The sequence below is a fragment of the Oncorhynchus tshawytscha genome, linkage group LG05 (assembly GCF_018296145.1).
Source record: "Oncorhynchus tshawytscha isolate Ot180627B linkage group LG05, Otsh_v2.0, whole genome shotgun sequence".
NCBI lineage: Eukaryota > Metazoa > Chordata > Actinopteri > Salmoniformes > Salmonidae > Oncorhynchus > Oncorhynchus tshawytscha.
This window is the reverse complement of record NC_056433.1, coordinates 8,679,150-8,694,443: the sequence shown is the minus strand read 5'-3', so window position 1 is coordinate 8,694,443 and position 15,294 is coordinate 8,679,150. Positions and strand designations below refer to the sequence as shown.

The 15,294-nt window shown below is 43.0% G+C and overlaps 1 protein-coding gene across 1 annotated transcript; it reads left to right on the top strand.

The window, feature by feature from the left end:
• Positions 1-457: 457 nt before the first annotated feature.
• Positions 458-15,214, top strand: LOC112236031 (serine/arginine-rich splicing factor 5). The gene is made up of 8 exons (XM_024404602.2): positions 458-608; positions 1,133-1,278; positions 6,092-6,162; positions 6,320-6,490; positions 8,522-8,594; positions 12,383-12,456; positions 12,599-12,706; positions 14,000-15,214. The coding sequence occupies exons 2-8, from the start codon at positions 1,153-1,155 to the stop codon at positions 14,355-14,357; spliced, it is 981 nt and encodes a 326-aa protein (XP_024260370.1). The 5' UTR covers positions 458-608; positions 1,133-1,152; the 3' UTR covers positions 14,358-15,214.
• The last annotated feature ends 80 nt before the right edge of the window (positions 15,215-15,294 follow it).

Genomic DNA, 15,294 nt, shown 5'->3' with positions numbered 1-15,294 from the left:
AACCAAGACAGACCACAGCTTACCGTTTCCAATGCGAACAAATGAGTCATAGTGGGCAGAACAAGTAAGGAGGTGGGCAGAGCCAAGCACAAGCTAGTGAGATCCTATTGGCGCGTTGTAGTCTACATCTGCATATTTCCCATAGGGAACGCCTACTCTGTGAACTGCCCGTGTGCAATAACTCAATTTAGTCCGTTCTGTTCATAACAGAAAACTGTATTGAGACAAACTGCCCTCCAGAGTGAATATATATATATATATATATATATATATATATATATATATATATATATATATATATATATATATATATATATATATATATATATAATTTTAATTGATGAGAAGATTTGCATAATATCGGCCAAAATCCATCTCCTCCCCCTGCCCGCCAGTGGGCTTCCTCTCCCTACCATATTTGGTAGTGAATGGCTTCGCAAACCAGATGCTTCACATTTATACATCCAGTGAAATATCTGGTTGTTCTGTGGTACTACCGCACGGTGTCATTGAAAAGCCGACTCCATTTTGTGTGCGTGTCTTTTTCCGCTGTGTTTTCAAGAGGCAGCAAGTCAATCTCCCCCCCAGCAGAAGAAAAACACAGAAAGGTATGTTAAAAATGAAGATTTTCACAATTAAAATGGATGTAACTAATGTTGATGCACAAGTATTGCTAATCGGAAACAATGTGGTTAACAAGCTTGTTAGTGTTATCTTTGTGGTGTTTATCTTGCGATCACGCAATCACAAGGCCCCCCACCAAAATAAAAAATGCACGATGACTGTCGCAGTTAAGGTAACAATAAATACTCGCTTTTGAAACCTCTCCGGCATGAGTATACATGATTGCACGGTTTATTATATTTATTTTGATAATGTATTGAACTTCTGTTTTACATTATGCACTTTGTAAACGATGGTATTCTAGCTAACGTTAGCAACACAAAAAAAATGCTGTTAGCTAAATGAATGATGTGGGTGTGCGCATTAAAAGTATTTCTGGTGCCTGGGCCAGCTGACACGACGTTTTAACAACATTCCTGCAATATAGTGTCATCATAAGTCGTTTTCATCAAAACATATTTGTCATCATAGGTCGATTTCTTTTTATCTTTTACTGTTTTGCTATTAGATACACATCCTACAGCCAGAATGAGTGGATGCCGCATATTTGTGGGCCGGTTGAACCCGTCCGCCAGAGAGAAGGACGTGGAGAGATTCTTTAAAGGATACGGCCGCATCCGAGACATCGACCTCAAGAGGGGCTTTGGTTTTGTGGTCAGTATACACACAAATTGCACACGACCTTTTTTATTTAATTATAATAGTTCATTTAAAAAAAATATTTAAAAAATTGTTTGCATACATTGCAAGAACGATTTCCCTAACAATCCTAGTTACATGGACACATCTGAAATCAGGCTACCTAATGGAACTCTTGTTTTATATGCAGAACATAGTCACTCAAAATAAACTTTCTACCACAGCGACCATGTTATTTTTGTGATGCCTATTTGATTCTGAGTTATTCTGAGTTCAGGCCGATAGGGGGCGTTCATATATTCACTATCTACTCCGATTTCGAGAAACTAACTTCTTAATCCAGCCGTCAGGCTTTACGGTGAAAGCAAACCATGCGATTTTCCGAGGACAGCGCCCCATCTTACAAACACATGAAAATATTTCAACCAGGCAGGTGCTACACGAAACTATATAATTCATGCCTTACCTTTGAAGATCTTAAGTTGGCACTCCAATATGTCCCAGAAACATCACAAATGGTCCTTTTTGTTGGATAAATTCCTTGTTTATATCCCCAAAACAGCCTAACCAGCTCTGCTAGGGAGAGTAATATGGTCAGTGTGAGGTGTTCTCTCATTGGTGTCTGGAAGTAGCTAGCAAGCGAGCTAATTTTAGCCAGTTAGCTTGGGTGCTTGGCGACCGTTGTTAGGTCAGTGTGCGATCCGAGAGCAAAACGCTCTGAATTTTCCAAAGGACAATCTGACAAAGCTCTGAATTTACAGGTACCCTCCAGAGTGAATTGCCTTCAATTGTGGTCTGGGTCTTGAGTAAGTTCAGAGTGTTTTGCTCTCGGAGAGTGGCCCGGGCTTTATGAAAAAAAAATACTGCTTTCAAAATCCATTCAACTGCTGTACTTGTGCAGTGTAAATACCACATTCGACTGCAGTTTCAACAGTAATATTGGTTTGTAAGGGAGGAGTAGGGTTGCTCCTAGCGTTGTGAACGGCAGTCAAGCACCCAAGCTATCTGGCTGAAGTTGGCTGGCTTGCTAGCTACTTCCAGACACAAATGAGAGAGAACCTCACCCGGCCCATATGCCCTAAGCACACTCAGATGTGAGTGATCTGAAATGGAAGTAGTTAGCCACAGTGTATTTACGAACATGCCCAGAGATTGGATCTGAACTATTTAGAATATGAATAGTCTAGTGGTTAGAGCGTTAGGCCGGTAACCGAAAGGTTGCTGGATCGAATCCCCGAGCTGACGAGGTAAAAATCTGTTATTTTGCCCCCGGAACAAGGCAGTTAACCCACTGGCAGGCCATCATTGTCCCCGGCAGGCCATCATTGTCCCCGGCAGGCCATCATTGTCCCCGGCAGGCCATCACTGTCCCCCGGCAGGCCATCACTGTCCCCCGGCAGGCCATCATTCATTGTCCCCGGCAGGCCATCATTGTCCCCGGCAGGCCATCATTGTAAATAAGAACTTGTTCTTAACCTTTTTATTTAACTAGGAAAGTCAGTTAAATAAGAAAAAGCTGGTCACAATAAGATGCAGTGTTTGATTTGCCTGCTGAAACCATTGACAAGTGTGCCGTTTTTAAAGTCAATGTTAAATATTTTCTTTTAATATCGTCACCTCTTAAAGATCACAGTCAGATCTACTAGACTACTACTTTTGATTCCATGCAAATAAATTGCGCACGTTTAGCTCTATCAGAGTTCCACAGCAGGTAACTGCCTGCTTTTTATGGCTTTAAATTAGCGAGGATAGCTTCACAATTTCTCTCACTATTGGCCACCATTTATTGGATACGAGTGATGTGAAATTAAAGTGATCTATACCTGACAAGGAGGAGGGGTTTAGGTTCATGTCCCATCCGTTGTGGGCTCTGCCTGTCAATCAACAGACAGGTTCTGTTAGCTGATGTTTATTTAGCAAGCTACCAGTAGAAACTTCGTACAGTAGAAACGTCGTAAAGTGGTAAGTAGAACTCATATACTTTTTAATCCAACCAATGTAGACCTACTTAGTGAAGTTAACATTATCCCCTTTTAAAAATATATATTTTTGAAATAGTGTTTAATCACGATTGCTGTTGACAGAAATGATAGGCTATGTTGATTGATTGGTGGATCGCATCAAATTGGCTCGCTACCCAGTATGCACTCGCACCTTTGGCTGATTGTATCAAAAATGCATTGGAAATATGTAGTCTCGCCAATGCTCTCAAAACATCAGAATAGAATGTTGATTTCCTGGCCAACACATTCATAGGTTGCTCCTCCTAAACGCGGTCGCGTCGGGCCGTTGTTATGAAAGTTTAAGCCGCCCTCTATTGCCGGCGCAGTAGTGGTGCCCGGTCATTCTGGACGGAGGCTGGTGACGGTTTAGTCAAAATTACAATATAGTGCCTGGAAATACGATGACATGGCTTAAGTTGAGTTTTTTTTTGTAGGAAACAACTTTGCCAGCATTATCATGTCAAATTTACTTTAGGCAGATGCCGATGTTGTTCAAAAATAGCTAGCGACGCTAACGTTATACTGCATCTAAAGTCAATCTGGCGACTTCAGAATGATGATAAAGGGTTTTCCTACTAATCATTTGCTTCCTTTATGAATGGCGTCGTGTTTCTAAGCCCCTGTAATGCTCTTCAGATAATCTTCATCGGCGCTCATTGATGATGCACTTTTGAATTTTCATCCGCTCTTATTAGAGATGCAGTGCGTAGAACGCTCAGTCCAAAACAAACATAAAAGATAATATTGTGAAGAAACACGGAACTCGTGAATAAGAACAGGGAAGGGTTTAGATTGGAAGGGTTTAGATTGGAGGGGTTTAGATTGTCTTGCCAATTAGCAAACAATCTCTGTAGTAGCGATTCCCTGTGCACAGGGGAGAGCTGTCCATAATGCTAACACAAAAATCCGCTTTCCAAACGTTACTCTTTTGGGGTGTAGTTCCCATTTTATTGCGTCTATAAATAGCTCCAAAACGCATTCCTATTCAAAAGGTGAACACGTGCGGTCTATAAGCTGTACCTGTGCAGTGTAAATCCCCGGGTTTAGACAGTCTATAAGCTGTACCTGTGCAGTGTAAATCCCCGGGTTTAGACAGTCTATAAGCTGTACTTGTGCAGTGTAAATCCCCGGGTTTAGACAGTCTATAAGCTGTACCTGTGCAGTGTAAATCCCCGGGTTTAGACAGTCTATAAGCTGTACCTGTGATGTGGTAAGAACTCTGTGCTCTCCTCTCACCTGTACTAACCTTTCCTGGTCACCTGTGCTACCTACATGCACGTGAGACCATTGACCCATGACCCCAACATATAGTACCCGCTGGTGTACAGAACGAGTAGAAAAATAACCCTTGACAGACGTCATACACGCAACTCCTAAACAGGCCAAAATGGCTCCTATTCTCCATACTACATCTTCCTGTGTACACAGGCTACATTGGGCAGGTGCATGTGCTAACTAATAACGGGTTGTGTCAATGTGGGTAGTTAACAAGTTAACTTTCAGGGGATAAACTAGACTGGCAGTTTCATTTAAATAGTACCTGCAAAACACCAGTCTCAACAGTGGAGAGGTGACTCCGGGATGGTAGTCTTCCTAGGCAGAGTTGCAAAGAAAAAGCCATATCTCAGAATGGCCAATAAAAATAAAAGATTTAAGATGGTCAAAAGAACACAGACACTAAACAGAGGAACTCTGCCTAGAATGCCAGCATCCCGGAGTCGCCTCTCCACTGTTGACGTTGAGACTGGTGTTTTGTGATTTAATGAAGCTGCCAGTTGAGGACTTGTGAGGTGTCTGTTTCTCAAACTAGACCCTCTGATATACTTGTCCTCTTGCTCAGTTGTGCACCGGGGCCTCCCACTCCTCTTTCTATTCTGGTTCCAGCGTTGTCTGAGGTTTTCCGTTTCGGAGCAATTTCTCGCATGGAATAGCCATAATTCCTCAGAACAAGAATAGACTGATGAGTTTCAGAAGAAAGTTCTTTGTTTCTGGCCATTTTGTGCCTGTAATCGAACCCACAAATGCTGATTCTCCGGAAAATCAACTAAAGGACGTTTTTTTGCTTCTTTAATCAGGAACAGTTTTCAGCTGTGCTAACATAATTGCAAAGGGCTTTCTAATGATCAATTCGCCTTTTAAAATGATAAACTTGGATTAGCTAACACAATGTGCCATTTGAACACAGGAGTGATGGTTGCTGATAATGGGCCTCTTTACACCTATGTAGATATTGCATTAAAAAAATCTGCCATTTCCAGCTACAATAGTCATTTACAACATTAACAATGTCTACACTGTATTTCTGATCAATTTGTTATTTTAATGGACAAAATGTGCTTTTCTTTCAAAAACGAGGGCATTTCTCAGTTACCCCACACTTTTGAACGGTAGTGTGTGCTTATATAAAGTTTGGGGTCACTTAGAAATGTCCTTGTTTTTTTTTTTTTAAGAAAAGTACATTTTGTCCATTAAAACATCAAATGGCATTAGTAAACACCTTACTCTGCTAACTCTGCTTTTTAATTTTTTTTAATGAAGTTTAGCAGAGTAAGGTGTTTACGTTACTAATGCCGTACTCGGCTATCTGCAAATATGTTTTTTTTAATATAAAATTGTTAGTGTGCATTTAAATCTACTCCCTGACACGCTTAGCTAAGCCCTCAATTACCAACTCCGCTAAGTCATTGCTGTGTTAGCTGAATGTTCTAGAATGGATAGTGGTCTGAATGTTCTAGAATGGATAGTGGTCTGAATGTTCTAGAATGGATAGTGGTCTGAATGTTCTAGAATGGATAGTGGTCTGAATGTTCTATGTTGTTGTCCAGGAGTTTGATGATCCCAGGGATGCTGAGGATGCCGTTTATGAGCTGGACGGCAAGGAGCTCTGTAACGAGAGGTAAAGTGACTGTGGCTCTGTTCACGATGGACATTTACACCTCACAACCACGTTGGCTCACAGTGCCCACATATCAATTAAGGAGCTGTGGTAGAAATATCCATAGCCCCTCTGTACTCTCCTCTCTCCCCCCTCACCTCTCCATTCTCTCTCTTAGGGTAACCATTGAGCACGCCCGAGTGCGCCTGCGTGGTGGCCGAGGACGCGGTGGGGACAGAGGAGGAGGAGGAGGAGGTGGTGGTGGTGGTGGAGGTGGGGGAGGAGGAGGAGGTGGTGGTGGTGGCCGCTTCCCAGATCGCTACGGCCGTGGCTCCCAGGATAGTCGGAGGTAACATGGACGTTCATACTATTAGCTAGCCTCCTGCTATTTCCAGTGGGGACTTTCCACACTCGTCGCTAACAACATATAGGCCCCTTGAAGTCTGAAGTCCCTTTTTACATTGTGGACAGTTGAGACAAAAAATACACACATCGAGATGTTATTAAACCAACTTTAAAACACTGGTGTCTGTACGTGGCTTTCGCGGTTTGTTCATCACCTGAGGCAAGCGCACAATGTAATTGCGTGCATGCACATGCCAGGATATAGACTTCTCAGTACCAGCATTTTTTAAAGTCTTGTTTAATCATACTTCCTGTGGATATTTTGTCTCAAATTTCCATAAGGACAAACCAACCAAGTGGACAACCGGCAGAGTAAGTTCAAATGACAGTTTATTCCACTTTCTGTCAATATGAAGCACCTTTTTTTGGAAAATTGCTATGAATATAAACTATGTGGACACCCCTTCAAATTGGTGGATTCGTTGAGTTCAGCCGCACCCAATACTGACAGGTGTATAAAATGGAGCACACAGCCATGTAATCTCCCGAGAGCAAACATTGGCTGTAGAATAGTACTTACTGAAGAGCTCTGTGACTGTCAATGTGGCACTGCCACTTTTTCAACAAGTCAGTTTGTCAAATTTCTGCCCTGCTGGAGCTGCCCCGGTCTATTGTAAGCGCTGTTATTGTGAAGTTGGAACTTCTGGTGCAATAACGGCTCAGCTGTGAAGTGGTAAGCCACACGAGGTCAGAGTGGAACGCTTGTAAAATAAAAAAATTAAAATAAATTAAAATTAATAAATTAAAATTATCTGTCCTTGGTTGCAACACCCACTACCGAGTTCCAAACTGTCCCTGGAAGCAACGTCGGCACAATAACGTTTTGTCGGCAGCTTCGTGAAATGGGTTTCCATTGGCGAGCAGCCACACACAAGCATAAGATCACCATGCGCAATGCCAAGCGTCGGCTGGAGTGATGTAAAGCTTGCCGCCATTGGGACTCTGGATCAGTGCAAACATGTTCTCTGGAGTGATGAATCACACTTCGCCATCTGGCAGTCCGACGTATGAATATGGGGTTGGCGGATGCCAGGAGAACACTATCTGCCCCAATGCATAATGACAACTGTAAAGTTTGGTGGAGGAGGAATAATGGCCTGGGACTGTTTTTCATGGTTCGGGCTCGGCCTCTTTGTTCCAGTGAAGGGAAATCTTAACACTACAGCATACAATGACATTCTAGATGATTCTGTGCTTCCAACTTTGTGGCAACAGTTTGGGGAAGGCCCTTTCCTGTTTCAGCATGAAAGCATGAAATGGTTTGTTGACATCTGTGTGGAAGAACTTGACTGGCCTGCACAGAGCCCTGACCTGGGATGAATTGGCATAAGGCCTAATCACCCAACATCAGTGTTCGACCTCACTAATGCTCTTGTGGCTGAATGGAAGCAATTCCCCTCAGCAATGCTCCCAGCATCTAGTGGAAAGCCTTCCCAGAAGAGTGGAGGCTGTTATGCCAGCAATGTTCCAACATCTAGTGGAAAGCCTTCCCAGAAGAGTGGAGGCTGTTATAGCAGCAAAGGCCCTTGGTTTTGGAACGAGATGTTCGACGAGCAGTTGTCCACACACTTGTGGTTATGTTGTGTAAATCCAACCTAATCTAGGAGACCAGCAAGCTATCAGCAGCTCTGTGTGGGCTGAGACTGCTCTCATCCCCTTTGACTAAAATAGTTCAGTCATGGTCCTGTAGACACAAAGCATAGTTGGGGGGTGTTCTAGGATCTGATACGCATGTTAGATTATAACAAATGGACAGGGGGAAAACTGATCCTAAATCAGTACTGAGGTTCTCTCTCTCACCACAGCAAAAAAAAAAAGTATTAGGCTACTAGTTGGGACCAAATCCCGGCTTTGGCTAGGACGAAGGAACTACAACCATGACCCACCAACGTGTTCTCACCCACTGTAAGGGAACCACGATTCTAGATCATCTGCAAGGTTCTCACACTGTTCTTTGTCTCCCCCCTCATCGCAGTAGGAACCCTCCTCCGATGCGTACGGAGAACCGTCTCATCGTGGAGAACCTGTCATCTCGCGTCAGCTGGCAGGTGAGTTCCTTACCTGGGTGTGTCTCTACCTGCCTGTTAGTAACTCCAGGCTCTGACTGATCAGACGGAGAGAACGCTCAGCTTTATACCTGAAATCTTCACTAGTAATGATCTCAAGGCAACTTCCTGGTGCAGTCCAGGTAAAGACTAATACAAGACTCATACTCTTTCCTTTTTGTTTTTTTTGCCTACGTTTATTTTAGTATATGTGGTAATATTCCATGGGCTGAGAGCAAATAAATATGCAAATCGACAGCACTAAATGTGTTGTGATTGGCCCAAATGGCTCCTTGCACAGTATTTAATAACCTATCAAGAGCTCTCAGTACATATCCAGCCCTTTCCTGAGAGCTTCCGGTGGAGAAATGGCTAGCCATAGCTATTTGCTGCAGCTAAAGAATGCAGTTGATTAGATACAAGAGGGAGAAAAACCATTTGTCTGTTTTTTAATTTTAACCAATTCTTCACCCCTTTATTTGCCAGCCTGACTGTTGTGTCGTATGGAAGAGAGCGCTTCTTATGGTGGAGTTAACCCAATCAGGGTCCCTCTCTCTGGGTTGAGCCATGTCGTGCCAGCCAGCGTGCCTGTCGGCCCGCTCCTAGTTGGTTCCTCTCCTCCTGCTGGTCGTATGAGAGAGTGCTCCCTCGCTTGGTCGGGGGGTCAGGTCCCAGCCCCGGGTTCCACTACTCGCTCTGCTCTAGAAGCGCTGGCTGCCCCTTCGCTCACACTCGCTGTCCCCCTGGTGGGGGCCTCGATGGCCGGAGCGCCGTGCTGACACAAATCACAAACAGAGAGGCTGAAAGAGGAGATTCGATGATGATGTTCATGATGATGGTGGCGGTGTTTTGGTCTGATCCATGGTGGTTCGTTAATTTGAGAGGCTTCGATCGATCCATATCTCCCCCCCCCCCAATCCCCTCCCCTCCCCATGTGCTGTGGTTCCGTCCGCACATCGCGAGAGGTGCCCAGAAGTGGATAAAATCTGCTGAGCGAGGTCACGAGAGGTCAAGGTTGGATCACAAGGTGCGATCAAGGTGGTTATGGTATGGTGGACTAGGAGAGCCTGCTACGGCCTGCTCCAAAGGGGTCGATATCAGGTATTAGTTTCCTCTCTTCCTCCCTGTTGACTCTCTGTACTGAGACTGAGGGGGGGTGCTGAGCCCTAGATGGGGTTCCCGTCCCGGGTGTTAGGGAGCTCCTGTCTAGCCAGAGACGACAGGGCTCTTGGGGTTCATCAACACAAACACCTCTGCTGGTCATGCAGACTTTTTATATTGATGACTATTCTGTGTAGTTGTTTTTAAAGACAGCGGGGTCCAATAATTTTGAGACAATGCAAAAAATAATCCAAAATCAATGTTCGGGTCAACTTGAAATATGTGACGTTAGCGTCCTCCGTTTTTTTACAGATCCAATTGCAGATCACGTAGGCTGTGTTTACACAGGCTACCCAATGGAGCAAAGTTCTAAACAAAACAAAAACAGAATGCATTACCTCATGTTCGACGATACGATAGTCAGTTAACGTTACTTTTTTTATGAAGCCTTTATGCTTCATATAGTGCTATCTGAATTCTGCCATCTTTATGCTTCATATAGTGCTATCTGAATTCTGCCATCTTTATGCACGCTCGCCGTTCTGTTTTTTTACCCCCCCCTGACTGATTGGTCAGATATTTTTCAGTGCTAATATGATTGGTCAAAATACCAATTAGTAGCAAAAAGATCCGACTGTGTAAGCTGCCATTTGTTTTTCCGGCAAAGGCTTTCATCACATTTCCTTAGGAACGGTCTTTAGCTTGTAGGGCTTTGTAGCCTCTGTTCAGTTGAATACTTATTTTTGGCCATTTTGCCAAGCTCTTATATTTGCTACAAAGGGGATTCTTAAGGAGGTATGTGGCGTATTCTGAACAGCTAGTTTTGTCAAGTTGATTGGTCGCAGACGTCAATGTACCCACACAACTTCGCACACAGACAGACCTAATCGTTGAACTGACAACTACTTTTATAACACACTGATTCTGTGTTGCTGGACCAGACAGCCAGTCATTTTGCAGTGTTCTCTAAGGTTCTTGGACCCCTCTAGTTATCTTAGCCTTTGTAGTAGAGGTCGACCGATTTTATGATTTTTCAACGCCGATACCGATTATTGAAGGACAAAAAAAAGAGCCGATACCGATTGATCGGTCGATTTTAAATAAAGATTTAAAAATATATATTTGTAATGACTATTACAACAATACTGAATGAACACTTATTTTAACTTAATATAATACATCAATAAAATTAATTCAGCGTCAAATAAATCATGAAACATGTTCAATTTGGTTTAAATAATGCAAAAACAAAGTGTTGGAGAAGAAAGTAAAAGTGCAATATGTGCCATGTAAGAAAGCTAACGATTCAGTTCCTTGCTCAGAACATGAGAACATGAAAGCTGGTGGTTCCTTTTAACATGAGTCTTCAATATTCCCAGGTAAGAAGTTTTAGGTTGTGGTTATAGGAATTATAGGACTATTTCTCTCTCTACCATTTATATTTCATTAACCTTTGACTATTGGATGTTCTTATAGGCACTATAGTATTGCCAGTGTAACAGTATAGCTTCCGTCCCTCTCCTCGCCGCTACCTGGGCTCGAACCAGGAACACATCGACAACTGCCACCCTCGAAGCAGCGTTGCCCGTCGCTCCACAAAAGCCCCTTGCAGAGCAAGGGGAACAACTACTCCAAGTCTCAGAGCGAGTGACGTTTGAAACGCTATTAGCGCGCTAGCTAGCCATTACACATCGGTTACATGAGCCTAATCTCCAGAGTTGATAGGCTTGAAGTCATAAACAGCAGAGCTGCTGGCAAAACGCACAAAAGTCTTGTTTGAATGAATGCTTACGAGCCTGCTTATCATCTCGGAAACAAGACGTTTATTCTTTCAGTGAAATAAGGAACCGTTCCGTATTTTATCTAACGGGTGGCATTCAGTCTAAACATCCCTGTTGCATTGCACAACCTTCAATGTTATGTCATAATTACGTAAAATTCTGGCAAATTGGGCGGCCCAAACTGTTGCATATACCCTGACTCTGCGTGCAATGAACGCAAGAGAAGTGACACAATTTCACCTGGTTAATATTGCCTGCTAACCTGGATTTCTTTTAGCTAAATATGCAGGTTTAAAAATATATACGTCTGTGTATTGATTTTAAGAAAGGCATTGATGTTCATGGTTAGGTACACATTGGAGCAATGACAGTCCTTTTTCACTGCATCGATTATATGCAACACAGGACACGCTAAATAAACTAGTAATATCATCAACCATGTGTAGTAGTAACTAGTTATTATTATTAAGTTTAATGCTAGCTAGCAACTTACCTTGGCTTCTTACTGCATTTGCATAACAGTCAGGCTCCTCGTGAGGCAGGTGGTTAGAGCGTTGGACTAGTTAACCGTAAGGTTGCAAGATTGAATCCCTGAGCTGACACGGTACAAATCTGTCGTTCTGCCCCTGAACAAGACAGTTAACCCACTGTTCGTAGGCCGTCATTGTAAATAAGAATAACTGACGTGCCTAGTTAAATAAAGATTTTTTTTTTATATAAAAAAATTGTAGTCAAATTACCGATTTATGAGAACATGAAATCGGCCCTAATTAATCGGCCATTCGGATTAATCGGTCGTCCTCTACTTTGTAGTTGCTCTATGATATCTTTCTCTCTTTGGGGAAATATGATGCATTATGTTGACAGTGTTGTCCTGGTCCGGTCCTAACTTAGCCTGTCGTTGTGTAGGACCTGAAAGATTTCATGAGACAGGCGGGGGAAGTCACCTTTGCAGACGCCCACCGCCCCAAGCTCAACGAAGGGTAAGAATGGCATACGCTCCCCTAGCTGTTCTTCCTAGACGCGTTGCCAACGCCCATACTCCTCCTCATATAACGGACATTTTAAACCAATGTCTCAGTTATATCCCTACTGACCTCTTGTTTTTGTCGTGTTGGTCTTCAGGGTGGTCGAGTTCGCTTCTTACAGCGATCTGAAAAACGCTGTTGAGAAGCTGTCTGGCAAGGAGATCAATGGAAGGAAAATCAAGCTGATCGAGGCAGCTAAGAAGAGGTGAGTTGGTCTGGAGACTAAAGCCCTTCTAGATGTTTCCTCTAAGGAACTGAGGGAAGGATGTACTATCAGTGCATTTGAATAGGGCATCAGTGAACTGATAAGACAACAGACAGATGGTTTTATTTAGGGTAAATCCATTTGAATTAAATCACTTTTGCCATCTGCTTTTTTTTTTTGATTGAATCTTAAATACTTCCCAATCTAAATACTTCCCATACACGTTTGCTCATTGAAGTGGTCAGAAAGTGACTGTTGGACCTGAAAGCCAAAACATTCGAGAGATGAGGGTGCTCAAAGTTGACCTATTTTACATAACATGAGACATCCGTGTCTTCATCACTGGAAAAGATAAACGATTAAGTCATTTAAAAGTTTACAAATAGGGTTTTCAGACGACTTGATTATTTATTGAAGAAAAATATTTAAGATGGTCATTTTTAAACCTTTTAATTTTTAAATGTTTTATTAGTAGTATATTTTGTATATTAGACCATATTTCACATCACCTGATGTTTTTGTGTTGTCTCCCATCGGTTGAAACACAACATGCTCTTGAATACAGACAGGATGGGTGTCATTACAATCTCAGAAATAGGATGAACTTATCCCTTCAGACCATTGCAAATGAGCTGGTTCTCCATTTACATTTGATATTTGATATCTTCTACTTGCTACTGCAACTGTTCTCCCACTGCCGAATGTCAACTTAAATGCTAATTCAATAGGTTTCCTATAGAGGATTGACAGTATAATTTTAAAAAGGGTATTCCTATTCAATTCGATGTTCTCCGTCCCTCTGTCTCTCTCCCTGGACCTCTAACCATCTTTGTGGTGCCATTTTGAAAGTTGACATTTTTAATTCTATTCCATTTTAGTACATTTTTATCAGCCGAAACATCACACCCCCACCCTGTGTTCAAGAGCATGTCTCAACTGATGGTGGCGCAACATAACAACCGTAGCGGTAGAAAAATGGTGTCTAAGCTACAACAACCTGCTAATATGAAGGGAGGGGAAAGGTTCACGTGTCTTGAGTCATGTTAAAGAGGGGAAGAGAAGCTTCTGTTTTACTTTAAGCTTTTAAAAGATCCTTAACTGATTTATTTTCCAGTGATTTTTAAAGGCATGGTATTTAAAATGGGTCAACTTTGAGCATCTTTGTCAAAGTTTTGACATTCAGATCCAAAAAGTCACACTGACCACTTGGGTATGTAAAGTTCTGTTCCAATCAAAAAAAAGGGGGGTGTGGTCAAAACGTGGGTTTATCCTTTTCTCCTTCCTCTTCTCCAGGGGTTCCAGGAGTCGCTCCCGTTCAGAGAGCTCCTCTCGTTCTCGTTCTCGCAACCGCTCTCCGTCCCGCTCCAGGACACCCCGTCGTTCCAGGTCCCCCAAGAGGGACTACAACCGCTCCCGTTCTCGGTCCCACAGCGGCTCCCCGGTCCCCCGTGGTGGTGCAGGAGGAGCCGCCCCCGGTTCCCCACCGCCCAGGGCCAAGGAGACCTCCTCCACTTCCTCCAAACGGCCCTCCAAGCCCAGCAAGTCTGCCTCTCCCCACTCTCCTCCCCCTGCACAGCGTGCACCTTCCAGGTCTCCTTCCAGGTCTAGGTCTCGTGGCTCTCGTTCCCCGTCCACAGACAGCCGCCACTGAGTATTGAGAACAGGAATATACACGTTTTGACATGAGCTCACACTCGCACACAGTACATGAATACACTCGCATTAAGACAAACATGAACACACACACACACAGTTTTAGTGAGACTACAGGCCAGGGCCAGGAACACCTAGCAGTACTGGCCTCCTGAATCTGTATTTACCCCTCTGTTTCCTCCCTATCCCCCCCCTCTTCTGACATGACCTTTGACCTCCTGCAGCATCATGGGTGTTCTCAGTAAAAGCATCCGTCTCTGAACACAATGACGGTTTCATTTTGAGCATTTATTCCCTAAACCTTTTTTTTTGTTTCGTTTCGGTCAGTTATTTTACTTGGAATGTTTTTTTTGTCATTCAAAGCTCATTTGTGATTGATTCCCCCCTTGCTGTTGGTTGGTACCTCTGATATCATGAACTGTTGAGAATTCGAGTACTGTTGCATGATGGTAAGGAATGTGATTGGTTAATGTTTTGGGTCGTACCATTCTCATCTCAGTGTAGGGGTGGCGTAAGGTAACTGTTAGGGGATTTATGTTTTATGCTGTTATTTTTTGATAGAATACCATCTCTTTTTGTGTGTGTGTGTGTGTGGGCCTTTGGCAGTAAAATAATGTTTTATCCTCAGTGTAGGGGTGGTGTAAGGTAACTGTTAGGGGGTTTCTGTTTTATCCTCAGTGAAGAAGACACCCTGTGAAAACGTTGTACGTGCTGTTTTTATTTGAGCCCATTTGTATTGAATGTTTAAATGGAGTGGTGTTTCTGTTCCGCTTTATATCTCCCTTATACAACTTATTGTGACGAGGTTAACGCCTAGACAATAGTTTGGAAAATAAAAACCTTTTGTACACTAAAGCATGAAGTCTGATTTGACCCCCCCCAGTGTTTGATATGAACATTATTTGTATTTATTTAAAAAATAACTCCAAAAGCAG

Coding starts and splice junctions, on each gene's coding strand:
- LOC112236031 (XM_024404602.2), top strand. CDS start 1,153: ATGAGTGGATGCCGCATATTTGTGGGCCGGTTGAACCCGTCCGCCAGA. Junction 1,279..6,091: donor AGAGGGGCTTTGGTTTTGTG/GTCAGTATACAC, acceptor GTTGTTGTCCAG/GAGTTTGATGATCCCAGGGA. Junction 12,707..13,999: donor ATCGAGGCAGCTAAGAAGAG/GTGAGTTGGTCT, acceptor CCTCTTCTCCAG/GGGTTCCAGGAGTCGCTCCC.